This window comes from Oncorhynchus tshawytscha, linkage group LG29 (assembly GCF_018296145.1).
Source record: "Oncorhynchus tshawytscha isolate Ot180627B linkage group LG29, Otsh_v2.0, whole genome shotgun sequence".
Lineage (NCBI taxonomy): Eukaryota > Metazoa > Chordata > Actinopteri > Salmoniformes > Salmonidae > Oncorhynchus > Oncorhynchus tshawytscha.
Window position 1 is genome coordinate 19,048,409 of NC_056457.1, and position 26,510 is coordinate 19,074,918.

The following is a 26,510-nucleotide window of genomic DNA, read 5'->3' on the forward strand; positions in this document are numbered from 1 at the left end:
TGATTTATAATATATAGAGTCTAATGGGATGTAGCTAGTTAGTTCAGTTCTCCAGGTTGTTATTGTGGGTGGATATGAGGCTTTCCAATTGATGGCTATATATTTGTTTGCAACCGTTAGACCTATATTACAAAACATTCTCTGATATTGATCACCAATATTTACATTTCCCAGAAGACATAATCGTGGAAACACAATGAAATGACAGTGCATACATTATCCCATAATGGTGTCAGTTTATCACAGGACCACAGCATATGTAATAGGGTTCCTTTGTGCTTTTGGCATCTTCACCATAACATGCATTCTGGCAGGAGTGTAGTAAGTCCTATGAATTATCTTAAATTGTAGTAGTTTATGTCTTCGGTTGTAGGAGCCGGTATGAACATTTTCACTTATCTGTGACCAATGGTTCTCCTCAGTTTCTTCCTTTAGATCGGTTTCTCATTTGTTCCTTTTAGGTTCTGAGCCATCAGGTAGAGTTTCAATCAACCCTTAATATCAACTTCTTTGGCGTAGCAGCTTCTTTCAGTATTTTTTCCATGCTAGATGCCTTGGGTTCATCCAGATTCGGTTGCAGCGATTGAGTAAGATTGAGTAAAAGTTCAAGAAACCGGCCTTGGATAATTCAAATCTCTCTTGTAATTGATTGAACGACAGGAGAGATCTATCAAATGTTTTTTAATCTTCCTTTGAGCATAAATATGTTTCCAGTGTTCAAGGTCATACCAAATGAAAGGCGTGACAGTAAAGTCTTACAGTAATGTAATTGAGAGAGACTTATCTGTCAGTAACATACACTATATATACAAAACATGTGGAAAACCACTTCAAATTAGTGGATTCAACTATTTCAGGAACACCCATTGCTGATAGGTGTATAAAATTGAGCACACAGCCATGCAATCTCCATAGACAAAAATTGGCAGTAGGATGGCAATTTTCCAACAAGTCAGTTCGTCAAATTTCTGCCCTGCTAGTGCTACCCCGGTTAACTGTAAATGCTGTTATTGTGAAGTGGAAATGTCTAGGAGCAACAATGTCTCAGCAGTGAAGTGGTAGGCCACACAAGCTCACAGAACGAGACCGCGGAGTGGTGAAGCTCGTCTGTCCTCAGTTGCAACACTCAGTACCGAGTTACAAATGGCCTCTGGAAGCAATATCAGCACAATAACTGTTTGTCGGGAGCTTCGTGAAATGGGTTTCCATGGTCGAGCAGCCACACACAAGCCTAAGATCACCATGCACAATGCGAAGCGTCGGCTAGAGTGGTGTAAAGCTCCCCACATTGAACTCTGCGTTCTCTTTAATGAAGAATCACGCTTCACCATCTGGCAGTCCAACGGACGGATCGGGGTTAACCCACACTGCTGTCTCTCTCATTCAACTTTATTATTGTCGTCAACGCCATGTTTTTTTTACGATGCTGAAATGCAGAATCGGCAGCTCTTTACTGTCTCTGTCCTTATGCTTTCTTGTTAAGGGCTAAATGCTACCTGCCTCAATGCAGAGTGCCAACTGTAAAGTTTGGTGGAGGAGGAATACTGGTCTAGGGCTGTTTTTCATGGTTTGGGCTAGGCCCCTCAGTTCCAATGAAGGGAAATCTTAACGCTACAGCATACAATGACATTCTAGAGGATTCTGTGCTTCCAACTTTGTGGCAGCAGTTGTGGGAAGGCCCTTTCCTGTTTCAGCATGACATTGCCCCTGTGCACAAAGCAAGGTACATGCAGAAATGTGGAAGAACTTGAATAGCCTGCACAAAGCCCTGACCTCAACCCATAAAACACCTTTGGGATGAATTGGAACGCCGACTGCGGGCCAGGCCTAATCGCCCAACATCAGTGCCCGACCTCACTAATGCTCTTGTGGCTGAATGGAAGCAAGTCCCCACAGCAATGTTCCAACATCTAGTGGAAAGCCTTCACAGAATAGTGGAGGCTGTTCTAGCAGCAAAGGGGGACCAACTCCATATCAATGCCCATGATTTTGGAATGAGATGTTTGACGAATAGGTGTCCACATACTTTTGGTCATGTAGTGTATGTACAGTATTTATATGTATGATGACCATTAGATGTGTGATTGGTCGATACACATATTTTCTGCCAGAGGTGAAATTAATGGGAGTGATTGGAGGTTGGATGGGGGATTATGCCCCTTGCTATTTGCTTTGCTCACAGGTGTTACAGTGAGTGTTACAGGATCACATACAGAAGACACGCTTTGTCTGTGGGATAATACGATGACCACACCGACTTCATAGTCCTATAGGATGCTATACCTCATCATTTATTGGCCGTCTTGTGTGATTTCAAAGTAAAGTTTGCTATGATCCTTCATGATTTGCAAACTTTTTAAGATTTGCAGAAGATTCTGTAAATAGATATCTTTTTTTTTTTTTAACCCTAACATAGATGCTGGAACAAGAATTGAATTACAAAAAAATCTAATCTGCTAGTATGTTTGGTGCATAAGCCTGGCAACACTAGTCGTTTAGTTGGCCAGAAGTGGGAAGGTTGGGATAGGGAAGGGTGAAAATATTTATTGTTTGCAAATTCTTTGTGGAGCAGTACTGGATCTTTTGATGTGCTTTTACCGGAAATATGAACTGGAATTATGGGTTGCATTATTAAACTGTCTTAATTAGCATGTTATGTTTGCTAAAATTCAATATCTGTGTCCTGTGGCTGCTAGCAAGTAAAATTGCTGAGCAATTGCTGAGTTTGTTTGATTTAGGGACAAACCACACACTGTTTTGTGACACAACTCATTTTTACCAATGTCTTCTGTTAACCCACACTGCTGTCTCTCTCATTCAACTTCATTATTGTCGACGACGCCATGTTTTTCTTACGATGCTGAAATGTAGAATTCACAGCTCTTTACTGTCTCTGTACTTTTGCTTTCGTGTTGAGGGCTAAACGCTCGAGGAAGATCCCCACACTGAATCTGGTATTCTATAACATAGGATAGAATTATTGTACCAAAGCAAAGTCAAACTCCTTCTCCATGTCTGTCAGTTAAGTCCTTTCATTACTTGAAAATAATGTGTTCTCTACAGCAAACGGCTTGTGATAAATAAGCACACACAGAGTCTGATTAACATGTTTGGTCACAATAAGGCATGCCTGTAGTCACATTCCACCACATGCTATTTACTTTGGACCGATTAGGTCTCTGGAACGATATTCAAGCGGGCATCCAGCATTCTCTCACTGCCGAATAGAGATGTTTTGATTTGACCAAAGAAGGGCGGAAGGTAGCCTAGTGGTTAAGAGTTTTAGCCAATAACTGAAAGGTCGCTCATTCAAATCCCTGACCTAACTAGGTTAAAAATCTGTCGACGTGCCCTTGAGCAAGGCACTTAACCCTAATTGCAAGTCGTTCTACTAAAATGAAAAGGAAGTTTAGCCCCAAAGAACATTCCGTGCTGTTCATTTCTTTATAGTTTAAACGGCGTGATATAACTCAATCCCGGTCTTGTCTATAAATCCCCAAGGGGATGAAACTATTAAACCTGGTCTAAATTTCTGATCCTAAAAGCCACCAGCTTGGTGGAGCAATCTTAGCGTAATAATGAATGGGGTGTGTACAGCATAGGTGATGAAGTGCAAACTCTACATGACATGGAGCTTGACGAGGAAGCAATGGGGCATGGAAGTGTGCTGCTCTGCATCCGCAAAGACAGACATAGCCTCCCTCTCGCTCTCCCGAGTCCTGATGTTTTTATCATTACGGTCACTTAAACCCACAGCAGATATTCTGAGGGTAATCATTTGCAGTGTTTGGAAGACCGTGTTTGCAGCTCAGTAAGGAAAATAAATGGGTGCGGACATTTTGGGGTCGCGTGGGTTTTTGTGTGTTTGCAGTGGCTCCAGTCCCGTCTCCTACTCCAAACAGTCAGGCTGGTCCTGAAGACCCAGCTGTTTGAAGCTGCTGCCCCAGTCAAGCCGTGTGTTGGCTGCCAATAGGAGGTCACCCGCTGGGGGGAAGTGTTAATGGACGCCTAATCCCAATAACACTGCCAGATACTAGGCTCACCACCCACATAGATCAGGAACCAAAACACACACACACACACGCACGCACTATATACTACCAAACTGCCCTAATAACAATACATGAATCTATCAGAGTAACGAGAACCATCAGTATCCTGTACATAAAGCATCCAGTGTTAGATCACTGTTGAAAACTCACTTCGAGATGTTCTGCTCTGTGCAAACACACAACCTTGCATCAATTGATATTAACGAATGAACTTTGTTATTGTAATTGCTTTATACAAGTGCGCCTGCAGCCCACGCACAGGGCCAAGCCTTTAAGTGGTGGTCATGGTTTTGTAATCAATTGGGGATCCAAACAGACAAGCACGTATGCCTGCATTGCACGCACACACACACACCCCTCTCAAAGCAGGCTGGGACCTCAGGAGTGGGTGTCTTCTGACGCCGAGGATCTACAGTAAAGGGTTTTATGTGGTCGGTGGTGCAGGTCACAGAAGGACAGGAGGGTGAGGTGCCCGTTTCAATTTAGTGTTTCATTTCCAAACCCTTGGAAAAGCCAGGATGTGGCCGAGAACGAGACCGAACCGATAGATACTAAACCTTCACACTTCTATTGGCCAATTAGCTATGCCCAATTAGTCTCAGGAAAACACGGGAATGTATTTCAAGGGGATATCAATGACATGACACCACCACACACAAAAAAACAACCCGGCTCCATGGACAGCTTCTACCTCCAAGCTATAAGACTGTTGAACAGCTAATGCAGAGCTGACTACCCACACATCCATTTCCACTGACTATCTGCACTGACTATATACACATTCACAGACAACCCACACATCCATCTCCACTGACTATCTGTACTTACTATATACACATTCACACAGACTCTACTCACACATCTATCTCCACTGAATATATACACATTCACAGACTACCCACACATCCATCTCCACTGACTATCTCTACTCACTATATACACATTCACAGACAACCCACACATCCATCTCCACTGACTATCTGTACTTACTATATACACATTCACAGACAACCCACACATCCATCTCCACTGACTATCTGTACTGACTATATACACATTCACAGACTCTACTCACACATCTATCTCCACTTAATATATACACATTCACAGACTCTACTCATACATCCATCCACTGATACTCCCGCACCCTCCCACATACACCCACTCACACACACACACTCAGACCTCATACACAAACACACACACATACACAACCCCAAATGCACACACACAATCACCATATTTGCTGCTGCTACTTTATTATATTTATATTGCTGCTCAGTAACCCTGATTCCACAACTGCCACTAGTATCCTTTCCATTGACTGGTACTGATGCTGGCCGTGTATATAATGTGTATTTATTTTATTCTTGTGTGCGTTTGTTTTGCATTACTTAGAACTATTCTTTAGTAAGGGTTGGAAAAAGCTCGAGAAATGAATGGGGCCAGTCCTGACACTATTCCTGCCAATACCCCAGTGGCCGGGGAAACAGGAAGCATTGACCGTGGGTCAGACGGCCCATGAATGGTCCCTATTGACACGGATCAAACAGATAAGCCCCATTTTGTGTAATTTGGTGGGTTTTTTACGGCTGACTTGTACTTGGCTATCTCACGTCAGAATTAGACGTTCATCTATGTTTCTCAAACATCAAATTTCAAAGTTGTTCCGAACTTCACATTTTTTTAAGTGTTTAAGTTTAAGTTCAGGCGATAACTCCAAATTGTTATGGTTAGGGTTAAGTTTAGGCATTAACTCAGATTGGTTGAGGTAAGGTCTAAGGTTTGGGATAGGCTTGAAACATAAAATCAATAACAGCTTTCTATCGCTGGATTCAAATCCGCCATCCCCATCCACAACGCCCTAGCAAAACCGAAACCTACGTTACCTTAAGGTAACAGCGCTCACTGTTGCCCCCTGTGGCCGGTTTCTATGTCATCTCCCGAGGTCTGCTGACATGGATAGACGTCAAAATACTGACCTGTATCACGGGTGACTGGTCTGTGCCTTACAGTTCATTAGGAGGGAGGGAGGGAGGGAGGGAGAGAGGGAAGGAAGGAAGGAGGGAGGGAGGGAGGGAGGGAGGGAGGGAGGGAGGGAGGGAGGGAGGGAGGGAGGGAGGGAGGGAGGGAGGGAGGGAGGGGGAGGGAGGGAGGGAGGGAGGGAGGGAGGGAGGGAGGGACACAGCTGTGGATTAGGGCCATTGTTTGGATTTGACAGGAGGGATCATCTTCTCCGTTCCGATGAAAACAGTCCCCCACCTACTCTCCCTCCATTTCCATTTCCTATTCTTTTGAACAATAATGCGGATGTTTTCAGTCACATGTCTTCTGCCGATGAGGATCATGTCCCACTCGGTACACACTGGTCGAATCAACATTGTTTCCACGTAATTTCAATGAAAACGCATTGAAGCAACGTGGAATAGACGTTGAATTGACGTCTGTGCCCAGTGGGTTTTAATGGAAGCGTCATAACACTTTTGATTGTCCCCATGTTACATGGGAAAAGGATGCAAATGTGGTATATATTTCCTGTATTTAGTGTACCATTATAAATGTACACTGAGTGTATAAAACATTAAGGACAACCTGCTCTTTCCATGACATAGACTGACAAGGTGAATCCAGGTGAAAGCTATGATCCTTTATTGATGCCACTTGTTAAATCCATTTCAATCAGTGTAGATGAAGGGGAGGAGACAGGTTAAAGAATGATTTTTAAGCCTTGACACAATTGAGACATGGAGAGATTGTATATGTTTGCCAATCAGAGGGTGAATCGGCAAGACTAAAGATTTAAATGCCTTTGAATGGGGTATGGTAGTAGGTGCCAGGCACACCGGTTTGGGGCAAGACCTGCAAAGCTGCTGGGTTTTTCATGCTTAACAGTTTCCCATGTGTGTCAAGAATGGTCCACCACCCAAAGGACATCCAGCCAACTGTGGGAAGCATTGGAGTCAACATGGGCCAGCATCCCTGTGGAACGCTTTCAACACCTTGTAGAGTCCATGCCTCGACAAATTGAGGCTGTTCTGAGGGTAAAAAAAGGGGGGGGCAACTCAATATTAGGAAGGTGTTTTTAACACTCAGTGTGTAGTATGTGTAGTTACTATATGTTACAGTATGATATTTAATTCACTCCGGAGTGCCACGTAGTATAAACTGGGATATCCCTCTACTCTCACTGAATTTCCCTCCACATATACTGTAATGTGCATTTACCTCCATTGATTCTGTAATATGTATTTCCCTCTATATATCCTGCAATCAGTATATACAGTATTTGTGTCACACTTTATTTTTATAGTTCCACATAAATGATTGACAGATGGCCATACTATCGGTTGATAAGTAGCTGTTTGCTGTTAGATTACTGTTAAGGTTAGGTTTAGAATAAGGGTTTGGGTAAGGGTTAAGGGTTAGGGTAAGGGTTAAGGGTTTGGGCTAGGGTTATGGTAAGGGTTGAATTGCTGTGTAGAACTCAAAAACAATCTTTGATATAGTCTCTCTGTTGATATAGTCCCAAAATGTTGTGCATGTCAGCAGTGAAGTGTATAGGATTAGGTATTTTCAAAAAGCAAAGTGTCACTTGCCACATCATCAGTTGGTGTGGAGCAGCGGCAGTTCAGAGGTCAGAGGTTCAGGTGCAAAAATGTGTGGAATGTAGGCCTATTTAACAGAGATGGATGGTACAATGACTCTCTACACTACTTGTTTGTTTTGTCACAAAGTATTACAATTTTGGAACCCAGGAAATGGTGGTATGATTAAAACTTTTTTTTTACCCCTTTTTTGTTATATCCAATTGGTAGTTACAGTCTTGTCCCATCACTGCAACTCCACTACAGACTCAGGAGAGGCAAAGGTCGAGAGCCATGCGTCCTCCAAAACACAACCCTGCCAAGCTGCACTGCTCGCTTAACCCAGAAGCCAGCCAGTCCAGCTGGTGCCCGAAGTCAGCATTTTAGGCACCCGAAGTCATCTTATAGGCACCCGGCCTGCCACATGGAGTTGCTGGATCGTGACGGGTCAAGGAAATCCCAGACTGGCCAAACCCTCCCCTAACCCGGAAGACACTGGGCCAATTGTGCGTACCCTCTTGGATTTCCTGGTCACAGCAGGCTGTGACACAGCCTGAGATTGAACCCGGGTCTTTAGTTGCACCTCAAGCAATACAATGCAGTGCCTTGACCACTGCGCCACTCGGGATGCCAGTGGCGGTGCATTTCTGCATAGTGCACCTTTAAGATGATGGGTCCTACTGGATTGAGTTAAAACAATAGGGATCGTTCCATTTTAGACAGGTTAAGCAAGACACGTTCTTTGTTAATGATGAGAACAAGATGAAGCAGAACAGAGATGTGTGGAAATGAATATCATACTTTAGAACAGACAAATCTGACCACTTAAAAAAAGGGAAAAAACAGCACTGAGTGTGTCTATTGTTGTGTGCATAGACATAGAATTAACATTTTAAATCTATGCTTAACTTCTGGGTTGGTGAGTGAGCGATGGGGTCTTTATTTTACCTTTAAGCAGGCCAGGCCACCAACCTCTGTTGCATGCAATAATTCAACATCAAATCAAATTGTAGACCTTACAGTGAAATGCTTACTTACAATTCATAGAACTCCTTAGACAACGACTGATTGTTCATGGGAGTGGACCACTTTGTTTGAAAGCCTGAAGAAATGTTCTGCCAACGTACTTAATTTCGGCTGAATAATACCATGTGAGTGCGCTGACTCACAGGCCTGTTGAACACAAGTACCATAAGTCACATTTTTCATAAACATTGCGCCGGCTGCAGATTGAGCTTCATGTATGTTTTCCTAGGTAATGGATGGACTGGTACTCAGGCTGACATGCTGGATGCTTGACTGAAATGTCATCAGCCACGGTTTATCTTAATGCAATCTGGATGTTTTTGGCCTGGGCAGCGGTAGTAATGTCGTTCGGGCTCCAATTCGGCACTCCGACAGAGATCTGCCATGTTTGCTCCAATCTGGATGTTTTTGGCCTGGGCAGCGGTAGTAATGTCGTTCGGGCTCCAATTCGGCACTCCGACAGAGATCTGCCATGTTTGCTCCAATCTGGATGTTTTTGGCCTGGGCAGCTGTAGTAATGTCGCTCGGGCTCCAATTCGGCACTCCGACAGAGATCTGCCATGTTTGCTCCAATCTGGATGTTTTTGGCCTGGGCAGCGGTAGTAATGTCGCTCGGGCTCCAATTCGGCACTCCGACAGAGATCTGCCATGTTTGCTCCAATCTGGATGTTTTTGGCCTGGGCAGCGGTAGTAATGTCGCTCGGGCTCCAATTCGGCACTCCGACAGAGATCTGCCATGTTTGCTCCAATCTGGATGTTTTTGGCCTGGGCAGCGGTAGTAATGTCGTTCGGGCTCCAATTCGGCACTCCGACAGAGATCTGCCATGTTTGCTCCAATCTGGATGTTTTTGGCCTGGGCAGCGGTAGTAATGTCGTTCGGGCTCCAATTCAGCACTCCGACAGAGATCTGCCATGTTTGCTCCAATCTGGATGTTTTTGGCCTGGGCAGCGGTAGTAATGTCGTTCAGGCTCCAATTCGGCACTCCGACAGAGATCTGCCATGTTTGCTCCAATCTGGATGTTTTTGGCCTGGGCAGCGGTAGTAATGTCGCTCGGGCTCCAATTCGGCACTCCGACAGAGATCTGCCATGTTTGCTCCAATCTGGATGTTTTTGGCCTGGGCAGCGGTAGTAATGTCGCTCGGGCTCCAATTCGGCACTCCGACAGAGATCTGCCATGTTTGCTCCAATCTGGATGTTTTTGGCCTGGGCAGCGGTAGTAATGTCGCTCGGGCTCCAATTCGGCACTCCGACAGAGATCTGCCATGTTTGCTCCAATCTGGATGTTTTTGGCCTGGGCAGCGGTAGTAATGTCGTTCGGGCTCCAATTCGGCACTCCGACAGAGATCTGCCATGTTTGCTCCAATCTGGATGTTTTTGGCCTGGGCAGCGGTAGTAATGTCGTTCGGGCTCCAATTCGGCACTCCGACAGAGATCTGCCATGTTTGCTCCAATCTGGATGTTTTTGGCCTGGGCAGCGGTAGTAATGTCGTTCGGGCTCCAATTCGGCACTCCGACAGAGATCTGCCATGTTTGCTCCAATCTGGATGTTTTTGGCCTGGGCAGCGGTAGTAATGTCGTTCGGGCTCCAATTCGGCACTCCGACAGAGATCTGCCATGTTTGCTCCAATCTGGATGTTTTTGGCCTGGGCAGCGGTAGTAATGTCGCTCGGGCTCCAATTCGGCACTCCGACAGAGATCTGCCATGTTTGCTCCAATCTGGATGTTTTTGGCCTGGGCAGCGGTAGTAATGTCGCTCGGGCTCCAATTCGGCACTCCGACAGAGATCTGCCATGTTTGCTCCAATCTGGATGTTTTTGGCCTGGGCAGCGGTAGTAATGTCGCTCGGGCTCCATTCGGCACTCCGACAGAGATCTGCCATGTTTGCTCCAATCTGGATGTTTTTGGCCTGGGCAGCGGTAGTAATGTCGCTCGGGCTCCAATTCGGCACTCCGACAGAGATCTGCCATGTTTGCTCCAATCTGGATGTTTTTGGCCTGGGCAGCGGTAGTAATGTCGTTCGGGCTCCAATTCGGCACTCCGACAGAGATCTGCCATGTTTGCTCCAATCTGGATGTTTTTGGCCTGGGCAGCGGTAGTAATGTCGTTCAGGCTCCAATTCGGCACTCCGACAGAGATCTGCCATGTTTGCTCCAATCTGGATGTTTTTGGCCTGGGCAGCGGTAGTAATCGGGTCGGCACTCCGACAGAGATCTGCCATGTTTGCTCCAATCTGGATGTTTTTGGCCTGGGCAGCGGTAGTAATGTCGCTCGGGCTCCAATTCGGCACTCCGACAGAGATCTGCCATGTTTGCTCCAATCTGGATGTTTTTGGCCTGGGCAGCGGTAGTAATGTCGCTCGGGCTCCAATTCGGCACTCCGACAGAGATCTGCCATGTTTGCTCCAATCTGGATGTTTTTGGCCTGGGCAGCGGTAGTAATGTCGCTCGGGCTCCAATTCGGCACTCCGACAGAGATCTGCCATGTTTGCTCCAATCTGGATGTTTTTGGCCTGGGCAGTGGTAGTAATGTCGTTCGGGCTCCAATTCGGCACTCCGACAGAGATCTGCCATGTTTGCTCCAGGGCAAAACGCCTGTTGTCAAACACTGTTGGAATTTCGGGTGCAGCGCGGTCGTCTATCCAAAAAGCGCTGAGGTTTATAGAGCTATCCCTTCCCTCTCCTCCATTCCCATTGACATCGTTCACACCACTCTGCATCATAACTGTTAGTGAGCCACAGAACTTCTTCGCCCTTTCATTTTAAACGTCAGTGCTGCTACTCTGTTTTATTTTGGTTCCTTCTAATTAAGGGTGCTAACTTCTTAAGGGGGATTTATCCATGCTGTTATGTCATAGATGGTTTGTGATCTGACTTGCCTTATTGTGTTGCAGCGTGTCTGTTCCGGTACAATGCCCTGTCCTTCATCTACCTCATCTACCTCCTACTCATCCCATTGTTCCCAGAACCCACCAAAACAACAATGCGAGGTAAGAAATGGACTAAATGACTAATAAACTGTTCCAATAGGCCATTTGACTGCAGGAAAGGGCTACCTGGTAATTCCTAAAGCAACCAAGCCACTTTAAAGAGTGGACGGTTAAATGCTTAAATGATCAGGGTTTATGGATGGCCTCGGCCTACACCTAGGATTTACAGCACTCGGTGACAGAATGATCTCTGACTGTTTGACCATCTTTGTGTCAGAGGAGGAGACGGGGATGGGAAATGATAGGGCAGTGGGTCGTCATTGTAACACGGGGCTATGACACACACACACACACACACACACACACACACACACACACACACACACACACACACTGTTAGTCTTTCGAACACTGTCATTGGACATTGAAGCAAAAACACATATGTCCTTAAAATACAGCACACATTTTTGGGGGGTGAACCCGCAGTGCCGTTGTCCTTTATGGACACTTCCATCTTTACCGTCTCAGTTTGAACATGGAATTTTATTGTACACTGTAAGCCTGCAGTCCAATATAAGACAGCTCTTATCCATCGACCCCCAAAAATGTTAGGAAAAAACAAGAAAGAAAGAAAAAAATTAACTGTTGTAGGAACAATGGCATATTTAGTGAACATGTCATAGGCGGTGATAGAACCACTCAGGAGAAGAGAGGGAGGAGGAAGGGAAGGAAGACAAGAAAAATAGAGTGAGATGAAAGAATGCAGCCTCTGCCTGTCTGCTCAGACACTCTCCCCCTTGAGTGTCAGCAGGCCACAAGTTCAACACTGACCACGTTTACATGCACACCAATATCCCGTTGTTATTCGGGATACTCAAGTATTCTGTTTTTGAGTTGACGCATATAAACATCATATCCTGTTTACAATAACCCGAAAAAGCTTGTATCCCGGTTATGATAAACCCGGTTAAGATGCCTGGGATATGCTGATCTTAGACGGGATACTGTGGCATGTAAACATCCCGTTTAACGTTGTTTTTCGCGGTCTGCGCAGGCTCAGTTTCGCATATCATGGGTGTTGTGTGATGATGTTTTCATCTGATTGTCAACTAAATAACTTCAAGAAGTAGGCTAACTGCGCAGGTTGATCCACCATAATAATTCCATAATGATTTATTTTGCTGTTACTCCACACTGGGCTGTATAGACTACTGGCTACTTTCACCCCTCATTTAGACAGCTTACTGCTTATAAGTTCCGACATTTTGTAGACCATTTGTTTGTCAACTATAGTTAGATACGTGCAGCTTCTCTTCTGTCATAACTTGTTGCCCCAGAAGACTAAATAAAGTAGTGCTCACCAGAATAATGTCCTACATTAATAGAATGAATGCATTAGTAATAGTTAACACTGGTAAAGTTGTCTGTTTCGTTTAGGGACTTGGGAGAAAACGCAATAACTTCAAAACAGTGGAAAACGTCTGTGCAGAATGTCCAAATGTCATCAGTTTGACCAGTTTTAAGGAAATGAAAAGCTGAGAAAAATGATGAAACCTGTTTTCTGATAAGACTTAAGTTTGTCTTTGGTGCATATTTTAGGTGGTTGAAATACTGTTTGCTTGCATGACAGTGTCAAAGATAACACATTACACACACATTCACATTTTCTCAAGAGATGCTGAAAGAAAGAAATCATATTTCCACTCCTGTTCCTGAGACAATTAACATTTGTTGTATCATTTTACTGCATGGAATGCATAATTCTGCAGGAATTAACATTATTTTAGCTTATATGAGAGGTTATAGACCTACAGTCAGTGTCCACATTTCAGTTACTATTCCATTTAACCAATATGAACTTAAATGAGGAATATTCTGTTTATTCATGGATACAGTGATCCTCGTCATGGATACAGTGATCCTCGTCATGGATACAGTGATCCTCGTCATGGATACAGTGATCCTCGTCGTGAGCGGGATATTAAAGGTGCATGTAAACAGCTTGTCCCGAATAAGACCTTAAACTGGATATAAGCTATTATCCAGAATACTGTGTGCATGTAAACTTGGTCATTCACTCACTCTCACTCACTCATTAGCCTGCGAAAGCTCATCCTAAAATCCCATACACAAGCCCAATCCTCTGTCTACTATCAGTGCCTCTACTCGTTATCAGTGCTGAAGAAGGCATTGCAACACTACACCCTAAATCTAAGGTTGTTCCCAGGAGGTGTATATAGTGAGATATTGGCAGTGTTGTGCCAGCTTATATTCCCTCTGTGTAGCTCAGTTGGTAGAGCATGGCACTGGCAGCGCCAGGCTTGTGGATTAGATTCCCACGGGGGACCAGTATGGAGAAGACTAAATAAAGTCCACCAAAAAAAAAAAGAAGTTGAAATGTATACACTCACTACTGTCAGTGGATCTGGATAAGAACGTCTGCTTAATGACTAAAAATGTGAATTGTATAAACACCCTATCCTGTCCCCCCCCCTCCATTGGTCAGACTTATTTCAGTGTTGAATAACCCAGCTGTTATCTGGTGAGAAATACCCTTTCTTTTAGTCACTCCACCTGGTATTCTGTAGGTCTGGACAGAATTCGACCGCGTGTGTGTTATATCTGTTGCGATACTGTAGTATTTGTCGTCACACGACTCCCACTTTAAACCAACAGCAACTGAAAGCTTCATAGGTCATCATCAATTAGAACTTCAGATGCCCTTGGTGTGGCTTGCCTGGCACAGCACGACCAATGGAGTAGTCCCACGGCATGCCAGACAAGCCAAGCAAAATCAAACGCAACAAACGTCTGCTGGTATGAAGTCAATGAATTGATCAGGTTGGTGTTTCAGGTCGGCTGAATACAGGGCCTTGATGCAGTATGTGATTAGGATTCATCCCAGTTAAAGTGAATGAGCTGGAGGAGGTAATGTCCTGCTTCTTGACTCTACGCCTTGCATGTTCAGGCATTACAATGTTATAATGGGGAGGCAGCCTGTCAGGCGCTCTGGATAAGAGCATCTGCTAAATGACTCAAATCTTAATGCTAATGTGGAAGACTTGGCTGACCTCATATATTTGTCAGCCTGTTTGCTTTAACTTGACAAAGCAGTCTGGAAGCACAGTCATATTTGACCCCTGACTGTATGTAAGATATATAGTATTTGCCATTAAACACACACAAAAAAGGAATGATAACAGCTTATTCATAATTATTAAGAATTGACTAAGCTAACAAAAAGTTTATTTGATTGAGTGCTGAACCCATAAGGTACATGACACCTATATCTTAATGGACCAAATCCATACTTGATACTGTATGTGCTTGTAACTAAAGCTATCTAAATCCTACTTTAGTGCCAGTAGTAGTAATTTAAAGGATTTACTTGTGCACAAAAATACAAGACAGGCCTTTGCTTATTTCTCAATCTTGGATTCTGCACTTATTCTCAGGGTAGAATGACAGTCGATGTGTCCAGTTGAGGGATGAGTTAGGCCTACACCTCACACCCAAGGTGACAGGCTCCATGTTTTTTCAAATTCATTTTTATTTAACCTTTATTTAACCAGGTAGGCTAGTTGAGAACAAGTTCTCATTTACAACTGCGACCTGGCCAAGATAAAGCAAAGCAGTTCGACACATACAACAACACAGAGATTACATGGAATAAACAAACACACAGTCAATAATACAGTAGAAAAAGTCTATATACAGTGTGTGCAAATGAGGTAGGGTAAGGGAGGTAAGGCAATAAATGGCGAAGGTAAGGGAGGTAAGGCCATAGTGGCGAAGTAATTACAATATAATTACAATTACAATATAGCAGTTAAACACTGGAATGGTAGATGTGCAGAAGATGAATGTGCAAATAGATGTGCAAATAGAGATACTGGAGTGCAAAGGAGCAAGATAAATAAATAAATAATTAAATAAATACAGTATGGGGGAAGAGGTAGATGGATGGGCTATTTACAGATGGTCTATGTACAGGTGCAGTGATCTGTGAGCTGCTCTGATAGCTGGTGAGGGAGATATGAATCTCTAGCTTCAGTGATTTTTGCAGTTCGTTCCAGTCATTGGCAGCAGAGAACTGAAAGGAAAGGCGGCCAATGGAAGAATTGACTTTGGGGGTGACCAGTGAGATATATCTGCTGGAGCGCGTGTTATGGGTGGGTGCTGCTATGGTGACCCGTGAGCTGAGATAAGGTGGGGCTTTACCCAGCAGAGACTTATAGATGACCTGGAGCCAGTGGGTTTGGCGGCGAGTATGAAGCGAGGACCAGCCAAAGAGAGTGTACAGGTCGCAGTGGTGGTGGGTATATGGGGCTTTGGTGGCAAAACGGATGGCACTGTGATAGACTGTGCTGTTGGATTCCTTTCCTTGTCCATAACACACGTACTGTAAATACATAATTCCCTACATGTAAGAACATGCAACACGTGCTTGTCAGTCATGTCTCTCTTGTTTAAGGAGTTTCTCTTGCCTCTAAAGTAGTCCCCCCAAATAATTGGTGGCAGTGGGGGGGAAATCTCAGCCTCAAAATCTTGACTCAATAATATGATGCCGGTACGGCACAAAGACAGATTCTTACTCTATATTTACTCACCACAAAACATGGAGACCATTTATGACATCTAGTGAAGTGAAGACATGGCGCTCATTCCACTTAATCTCCAAGGAAATTGAATGACCATTTGAATGACGGTACGGTTGTGTGGTTCCCTGGCTTTTACAAGGATGAAGCAGCTGAGGCAGCCAATTGGACCGAGACAAAAAAAACTGTGCAAGAAAAAGATCATCTGGCGGTGATGAACAATAGAGAGGGACCCCCGGAGGTGATGGAGGTCAGGGTTCAAAAGTACAGACTTCTCTTGTCCTTTAGCAGCTGGCTGCAGAGCAGTGGAGAGATTGAGACATTTTTCCCCTCAATTTTCTTCTCCTCCTCCAGCTGTTTCCCTCCATCGCTCCAGCTTTAGGCTTCAGTCCCATCACCACTCCATGGAAAACATGGACATGCATCTCTATCAATTAGCTCTTTCCCTCAAGTCCTTTACCAATCCGAAATGTTCTCTGATTTTACACAGCTTTTCTAATAAAGCTCAAGTGACAGTCTGTACGTCATCCTCCGCGACACCTGTTGAGGCAAAGCTTAGTGGCCAAGCAGCTAACTAGTTAGATAATGTTGAGTAAGTTTCAAGAGGGCTCGATCCAATCATACCCGCATTCCAGCATTCACGCAGTAGATCTTATTCCCACAGTTAAATCAAAACTGTGAGAAAAGCAGTAAACATCACTATAGCAGGTTCAATTGTCAGGCCGACAAATCCCATCTTGACATGCGTGCATGCACAAACAGTAAGTCCAACTTTTGTGCCAGTCATTCATTTATGTCAATTGGAGATTTGTACTAAAACACACACATTGCTCAAGTTTTGATTCAGTCCTGTGTGAGCTGTTAACAAGTGGCTCCAGCCCATGTATATACCCCATCACCACACCACCAGGGCTTAGAGGTGCAGAAGGCGTGATTTACTACAGCCAATACAACTCCAGGTCTCCTCATGGTTTGCTCACTTTGACAGTTTATCAAATGCTGCTTGCTTTGCTTCGTCCTGGTCTCTTAGTTCAATTGGGCTGATTCATACCTGGTTCAGGCGGTGTAACAGGGTTGGCATTCGCATCAACCTGAACCAGATGTCGTCCGTTAATTATAAAGATGGTAATTTATCCTCAAAGTTAGGCGTCATTTCATAGCCACTCCTCACTTTGTCTGACTGTGATGTGGCATGTACTGTGCTAACACACTCTTATGCGTTTTTCAGTCATCAAATAGGTGGTATAACTGTTTTGAGAATTCTGCATAGTCAGTCGGTGTGTGATGACCTGATGCATTTTATCAACTAAGCAAACCATTGATGTAGACAACCCAGACACCGCCAATTGACACAAAAACCTTTTGCCCCAATGACTCTACTACCACAAATTCTAGTTTCTCCCTCAATCGGGGGGAAATCTCTGTCTCTGTCTCAATCTCTGTAATACAGTACAGCACCACAATAGCAGCGATCTCCACTACCTCGAGCCATCCAGCAGGAAGGTAATACAAACAGAGGAGACAAGAGGGCTTCCTGAGGAAACAGAGCTCAATGGAGAGGTCGTCACCAGGGGACCCCAGGCCCACGCCTCCCTAAACTCCTTCATCCAAACCCCTTCGTCTCTTTTCCTCAGGAAGCCGATGAGTCACCTGCACCGTCCGCACAACGAGTTGCCTGCCTCCCTGCCTGCCATCCCTCTTCCGCCCTCCATGTCCCTTTGAATCCTGCCTCAATGCAAGACGTCAACCGTGGCCCTCTGGGGTCCTCTGTTAAGGCAAACCAACAGTGAGGCTTTGATTCATTGTGGTATTGGGTATTTTTTTATGTGGTTTGAATTTGAACTTATGTTTATTCTTCGTCAAATTTAAACCTCTGAAGCGATTGTTTTGAATAGAAATTGGATCGGATGCTTGTTCAGCACTGAATTTAATAATAATAGTGCAAAATGTTTAGGGAGGTTGAAGAATGCAAGTGTCTGCATCATTGTCTGCTGGTCAGTCAACTAGCTCTTTCTGTTGAGGTTGCATTCCAAGACCAATACTGTATTCTGGCTTGGGCTTATTCTTTGGGAGCCCCTGAGGTGATGTCTCTGCCTCTCTCCACACACACACACACACACACAGGCGCAGACAGAGCTTCCACAATGTGCATTGGAGAGTCCCAGTGGTGTGTTCTGGGGCATATCATAGAGTCTGAGAAACATCATAAGGCCTAATTAGAGACTGGTTGACAGTTTGTTTCCTTGATGCATTAAACATCTGTAGCTGTGTTGTTAGCTGTAGCATTTACTGTAGCAGATCCTGAGTCTTTTAAACTCTTAGCATACATTTGCTGCCAAACTAATCAAAAACTCAAAATTTCCTGTTTTTTTTTGCTATTTATTTTGTGTGTAATATATTGATATGTATCTTTATCAAATCAAACTGTATTTGTCACATGCGCCGAATACAACGAGTGTAGACCTTACAGTGAAATGCTTTAACAAAATATTTACCAAATAAACTAAAGTAAAAAATACAATTTTATAAAATTATAAAATTATAAAAAGTAACACAATAGCATCAATACTACTAATATTGTAATTCTGTATTATGACTAAGACTACTGTTTTAATGAATAGAATTAGTCAAGCCAGGGTGTCTGTTCCAAAAAACACATTGATCCTTCAAATGTAGTCATGGCGCTCCACATTCTCCCAGAAAATCTGTGCAACGAGGGATTTTACGTCTAATTACCTACCTTTGTTGAGGGAGAGCATGTTGGCCATGTTTTTACAAGAACATGTTAATAGATCAAATTGGAGTTCAATTAATGACGATGTCCCAAACTTCCTCACTACCCCAGTAAGCTTTGACTACAGTCGAGACAGAAATCTTTATTTTTACACAACCACCCTTGGTGTACTTTGTTTTTATTTACTTTCAAGATGGCCGCCATAAAACATGATTCTTTATTTGTTTGTTTACTTTAAAAAAAAACTTTGCTCTTTACAAGATCAGTTTTATTTCAGAGGGAATTTGAGTCTAAAGACCCATCTAGTTATCATACACAGCACTACTTCTCATGCACTTCTTTCCCCAGCAGTCTATAGCAGTATAACAACTACACTATCACCTAAACACACAACTAACCCTAATATGCATTTTTTTCACGCCACAGTCTAATATGTCTTGGGGCTTGCACTCAAGGAATTCTCTCCAGGCTGGTTTAAACCTGCATTCATTCCAAGGGCAGCTTTAAAGGGGATGTGGCATGTGAAGGTAAATGTGGCACGATAGCACAATTTTGATTTTTTTGCTAGGCCGTATTTAAAGGGTAAGTGCTTTCCGCTAGATTACACCAGATGAAACAGACTACATTGAGCGGGTAGCTAGGTAACATAGTATTAACACATAGCTCAATTTAGCCTTGGCAAAGTAAAGGGATAAACATGTGGTCAGTTTGCTGGGGTATATTGGACAGTATTTATTAACAATGTCCTGATTCAGCTAGTAGAATTACAATGTTTTAAAGTCAGGAATATGTTTTCAACAACTAAATGTCAACAACTTACATTTTGTGTAATTTTGAGTCACATTAGATTGAGTCATTTTTTGTCAACAAATAATCCTTGAAACTTTGGGCCATATTTAATCAGAGCCAGTAACTTGGTTTGGTTGAATAGGGCTCTTACATCAGTTATGCTTAGGCTCTGGCAATAGATCTAGTCAAATTTCTGTTTTGTCTGTCATTTGAGCTCATCTAAACGAGTAGTCCACTAGTTGGCTTCCATGACAAAACAAATCAATGCCAATCCACTTTTTAATCTGAAGGACAGCTATTTCAATGGACTTAACTACAACGTGTACCTACTCTGTTTCCCTTCATCCTTCTCTTGCTCTGACAGTATGGGTTCACAAATCAGATTTTCTCTCCCTAATAAGAACAACAATAAAGGTTCATAGATTCACAACCATAGGAATCAGAGTCCATTTGTAATAATGTGATTTACTCCCTATCAGTGATTTGTGATTGCCAATAAAGAGCTCTACTTTCAGGCAACAGGATTGGCAAGGAGCAGCGGAGTCAGGCAACAGGATTGGCAAGGAGCAGCGGAGTCAGGCAACAGGATTGGCAAGGAGCAGCGGAGTCAGGCAACAGGATTAGCAAGGAGCAGCTGAGTCAGGCAACAGGATTGGCAAGGAGCAGCGGAGTCAGGCAACAGGATTGGCAAGGAGCAGCGGAGTCAGGCAACAGGATTAGCAAGGAGCAGCTGAGTCAGGCAACAGGATTGGCAAGGAGCAGCGGAGTCAGGCAACAGGATTGGCAAGGAGCAGCGGAGTCAGGCAACAGGATTGGCAAGGAGCAGCTGAGTCAGGCAACAGGATTGGCAAGGAGCAGCGGAGTCAGGCAACAGGATTGGCAAGGAGCAGCGGAGTCAGGCAACAGGATTGGCAAGGAGCAGCTGAGTCAGGCAACAGGATTGGCAGGAGCAGCGGAGTCAGGCAACAGGATTGGCAAGGAGCAGCGGAGTCAGGCAACAGGATTGGCAAGGAGCAGCGGAGTCAGGCAACAGGATTGGCAAGGAGCAGCTGAGTCAGGCAACAGGATTGGCAAAGAGCAGCGGAGTCAGGCAACAGGATTGGCAAGGAGCAGCTGAGTCAGGCAACAGGATTGGCAAGGAGCAGCTGAGTCAGGCAACAGGATTGGCAAGGAGCAGCTGAGTCAGGCAACAGGATTGGCAAGGAGCAGCTGAGTCAGGCAACAGGATTGGCAAGGAGCAGCTGAGTCAGGCAACAGGATTGGCAAGGAGCAGCGGAGTCAGGCAACAGGATTGGCAAGGAGCAGCTGAGTCAGGCAACAGGATTGGCAAGGAGCAGCTGAGTCAGGCAACAGGATTGGCAAGGAGCAGCTGAGTCAGGCAACAGGATTGGCAAAGAGCAGCGGAGTCAGGCAACAGGATTGGCAAGGAGCAGCGGAGTCAGGCAACAGGATTGGCAAGGAGCAGCTGAGTCAGGCAACAGGATTGGCAAGGAGCAGCGGAGTCAGGCAACAGGATTGGCAAGGAGCAGCGGAGTCAGGCAACAGGATTGGCAAGGAGCAGCGGAGTCAGGTAACAGGATTGGCAAGGAGCAGCGGAGTCAGGCAACAGGATTGGCAAGGAGCAGCGGAGTCAGGCAACAGGATTGGCAAGGAGCAGCGGAGTCAGGCAACAGGATTGGCAATGAGCAGCGGAGTCAGGCAACAGGATTGGCAAGGAGCAGCCAAGTCAGGCAACAGGATTGGCAAGGAGCAGCGGAGTCAGGCAACAGGATTGGCAAGGAGCAGCCAAGTCAGGCAACAGGATTGGCAAGGAGCAGCGGAGTCAGGCAACAGGATTGGCAAGGAGCAGCGGAGTCAGGCAACAGGATTGGCAATGAGCAGCGGAGTCAGGCAACATTGGCAAGGAGCAGCCAAGTCAGGCAACAGGATTGGCAAGGAGCAGCGGAGTCAGGCAACAGGATTGGCAAGGAGCAGCCAAGTCAGGCAACAGGATTGGCAAGGAGCAGCGGAGTCAGGCAAAACCATTAGAAGTTATGACGGGCACGACGGGAACCAAGTTGCAACTCGAGCATCTACCTAGCGGGCCTTTAAAACGAGCAAAGCAGCTCACTCCCATGGCTTGGCAGCCTGTGCCTCGCCAAGAAACATGTGGGGCTCACGCCGAACACACACCAAGTTTAAAGTTTTATTAGTTGTATGGATGGGTTACACATTGTAAACACACCATCCAACGACATGCTTACTTGCAGGTTCCTTCTCGACAACGCAACAACAATAAGAAATAATACAAGATAAGGATACGAACAAAGTAAATGGCTCAGTAGAATAGAATACATTTTTACGTAGATGTAGGATTTTTACTTGATCCCTCTTTTGTTGCTGCACGGCAGGAAAAGCAAACTTGTGGTGTATTTGAGTTTTAAAAAGGCTTCTAAAGTTTGTATTTCTACTTTGAAATTTCAGACTTGATTTGCCCTAATGAAAAATGTATCAACCCCTACAAAAATTTTGCTACCGGAGTTTTTTCCTGCTGCAGGCAATAAGTTCATATTAAGGTCTTACATCTGTAAGTATAATACAAGACGGCACAATTTATAGTCCAATATTTACACATGTTTTGGTGAAGGGGGGATAGGAAGGCAAGCGTTTAAATTGTGCAGTATTTAGCAATCATACATTTAGCAACCGTACGCTTGCCAGTCCTCTTGCACTGGCATCCAGAGATTCACATACATACCTTCACACTGTTGCATTCCATTAATCTCAACCTTAATTTAAACACGGTGGTGAATGGAAGAGAAGTGAAAAGGAGGAGGGGGGGGGGCTAAATTGCACAATTTGTTTTGCTGATGTTCGAGTATGCCTACACAACCTCTTTTGTTCTTATGCCCTAAATCAGGCGTGGGCAATTCCAATCTGCAAGAGCCTGATTGGTGTCACAGTTTTGCCCCAGTTAACACACCTGACTCCAATAATCACCTTATCATGATCTTCAGTTCAGAATGCAATTTGATTATTCAGCTGTGTTTACTAGAGATGGAGAAAAAGTGTGACACCACTCAGGCCCTCAAGAACTGGAGTTGCCCACCCCTGCCCTAAAGCTTACACACACACATGCACACACACACACACACACACACACACACACACACACACGCACACACACACACACACACACACACACACACACACACACACACACACACACACACACACACACACACACACACACACACACACACACACACACACACACACACACAGCTGTCCCACACCTGACCCTTAATATTGGCCATAATAATACATGCTTTCCCAAAGGACTGCTAAGTGTTGAAACATTTTCTTGACCAGGAATACAGTATTAATGGCACTGGTGACTATTTGCTGGTTCTAAATGAACACATCTGGTCCAGCTTCCTGTGTAAGTATCGCCTTTCTACAGTCAATTGGGATATTCTCAGTGGTGTTATTGAGAATAAAACAATTTGACATAAACAGTTGCATTCATGAGTTTTATTGACAAATGTCAATAAAAAAAATAAGGTCCGCCAAAGTGAAAACCTGATCAAAATGAATTTATAGAAGTGCTGTTAGTACATAAATTGTTTGCTCACTGGGAAATTAATATCCAACTAGTCAGTAACAACTGTGTGGAGTTTGGAGTTTGTGTCAGCAACTATGTGAGCTTATTACAGTATTATAGACTACATCCTGGGATTTCCTGTGATCTTCTATACAGAAGAACCCCTTACCTTCTGACAACTCCTGTGTAGCTTGTGAACATAGAGCAACATGTGCATGTTCGTGGGAGTCTCAGCTTTTCATAGATAGCGTGTGATAGTTTGTAGCTCAAACCATTCAGACTCGACAGATGTTTTTGTAAAATGTCCCGGCCCCGGGCCCTGGGCCCCTTCGGGATCCGCCATTGTCTCACAAACACCATTCTAGCTCCCGTTAATCACATAGACTAATGGTCGGTATCTACGGATGCAGAAGAAATGTACACTTAGTATACCAAACATTAGGAACACTTTCCTAATATTGAGTTGCACCCCCCTTTGCCCTCAGAACAGTCTCAATTCGTCAGGGCATGGACCCTACAGGGATGCTAGACCATGTTGACTCCAATACTTCCCACAGTTGTGTCAAGTTGGCTGGATGTCCTTTGGGTGGTGGGCCATTCTTGATACACATGGGAAACTGTTGAGCATGAAAAACCCAGCAGCTTTGCAGTTCTTGACACAAACCGGTGCGCCTGGCACCTACTACCATGCCCCATTCAGGCTCTTAAAGATTTAGTCTTGCCGATTCACCCTCTGAATGGGCAAGACTCAATATTTAAGAGCCTGAATACATACACAATCTACATCTCATTTGTCTCAATTCTTAAAAATCTATCATTAACTTGTCTCCTCCCCTTCATCTAAACTGATTGAAGTGGATTTAACAAGTGACATCAATAAGGGATCATAGCTTCACCTGGTCAGTCTGTCATGGAAAGAGCAGGTGTTCTTAATGTTTTGTACAATCAGTGTACGAATCCAATGATACAACCCAAAAGTCTGTAGCTCAAACACACTATGTTTAAAAGTGGTTAGAAGTTCAACATGCATCAGTGTTACGGTGGGACTCATTGGGTTAATGGTATAAAAAGTTATTAGTTCTCATAGATATAAGGGATAAAAATAATTTCTAAGACATAATTGGCTGAAAAGAAAAACAATGCAATTATATATACGTATGGTACATGAACAGGCTCATTGACATATTTCTACAACAGTATCTCATTGTACACACAATGCTCTTCGGAAAATGTTCCTCCATCTCGACAGACGGTTTGAAAGATTACAACCAGTAGGTGTTTATGATGTAGCGTGTCCGCTGTTTGATGTGTGGAGCCTTATGAAATGTGTGTAATGGTAGAGAACCACAATGGATGGGGATAGCCTTTGGCAACAGTGAAAACAGTGCAGTGTGAAAGTTACCCTGCAGCCATGTTGGTTTGGAGTAATACATCTCATACGTCTAATCTAAAACAGACCGAGACACCAACTACAACTGGATGCTCGAGACCATTCACTGAAAATCCCTTTGTTGACGTGCCATTGTGGCAAATGCAATGTTAATACACCACAGATTTTACATTTGACTTTAATCATAGCCCCAGCGTTTTAAAGGAAGTTCAATCCATTGTTTGACGACAATAAATGTACAACTGAAGTTTGGCTCTTAGTTTGATTGTAAAATTGTAAAATGTCACCGCCATATGTGAGCAGGGTAAATTCATTTGAATTCCATCACTTTTGGGACATCATCCCTTTCGAATTAAAACAAAATTATTTTTGCCATGGAAGAAGTGGTCAGAAAGTAACTTTTTAGACCTGAATTCCGAAACACGCAGGAGATAAATGTGCTCAAAGTTGACCCATTTTGCATACCCCACCATACCGTGAAACATCCATATCTTCATCACTGGAAAATATAAAATGGTTGAGTTTGATATCATTTTAAAGCTTACAAACAGTGGGTTTTTGTGTTGTGCCCACCATCGGTTGTGACAGAACATGCTCCTAAATACAGGCTGGGTGTCATTTCAATCATAGAAATATAATTCATAGAATGGACCTATCCCTTCAGACCACTGCAATTTAGCTGGTACACAATTGAAATGTAAATTGAATTGACATTTTTACTTCTAATTACTACCACAAAGATGGCCGCAGGTCCACCCACCGTTGAATGTCAACTTAAATGGTCATGTCTATTCTAATATCTATATTTCTATGATTTCAATAGGTTTCCAATGGAAGATCGACAGTGTAATTTAAAACAACAGTTTTCCCATTAAAGTCAACATTCTCAGATGTGCTACCATTTGGTATTTATCTACCATTAGTAGATTTAACAGCTAAAACACAACAACCACCCTGTATTGAAGAGGGTGTTGTGCCTCAACCGATGGCGAGCACAACCAATGGCGTGCACAACACAAAAAACACAAAAATAGGGTTTAAGCTACAACATATGCCAAATCTGAGTTTTTTAGATAATTGATGTATAAGGGTTAACAATTAAAACATTTGTAAAAAGTGATTTTATTTTATTTTTTATGATATAATAGTTTGACAACCCTGTTTGTAAGCTTTTAACTGATATCAATCTCAACCATTCACCTTTTCCAGTGATGAAGACATGGATCAAATCAAATCAAATCGAATTTATTTATATAGCCCTTCGTACATCAGCTGATATCTCAAAGTGCTGTACAGAAACCCAGCCTAAAACCCCAAACAGCAAGCAATGCAGGTGTAGAAGCATGGTGGCTAGGAAAAACTCCCTAGAAACGCCAAAACCTAGGAAGAAACCTAGAGTGGAACCAGGCTATGTGGGGTGGCCAGTCCTCTTCTGGCTGTGCCGGGTGGAGATTATAACAGAACATGGCCAAGATGTTCAAATGTTCATAAATGACCAGCATGGTCGAATAATAATAAGGCAGAACAGTTGAAACTGGAGCAGCAGCACGGCCAGGTGGACTGGGGACAGCAAGGAGTCATCATGTCAGGTAGTCCTGGGGCATGGTCCTAGGGCTCAGGTCCTCCGAGAGAGAGAAAGAAAGAGAGAAAGAGAGAATTAGAGAAAGCACACTTAAATTCACACAGGACACTGAATAGGACAGGAGAAGTACTCCAGATATAACAAACTGACCCTAGCCCCCCCGACACATAAACTACTGCAGCATAAATACTGGAGGCTGAGACAGGAGGGGTCAGGAGACACTGTGGCCCCATCCGAGGACACC

At 44.0% G+C, this 26,510-nt stretch overlaps 1 protein-coding gene across 1 annotated transcript in view; it reads left to right on the forward strand.

The window, feature by feature from the left end:
• Positions 1–26,510, forward strand: part of LOC112227509 (piezo-type mechanosensitive ion channel component 2) — a 149,633-nt gene that overhangs the window by 18,517 nt on the left and 104,606 nt on the right. The window contains exon 2 of the mRNA XM_042308822.1: positions 11,555–11,650. Within this exon, the coding sequence (XP_042164756.1) occupies positions 11,555–11,650 (96 nt within the window). The remainder of the gene's footprint in view (positions 1–11,554; positions 11,651–26,510) is intronic.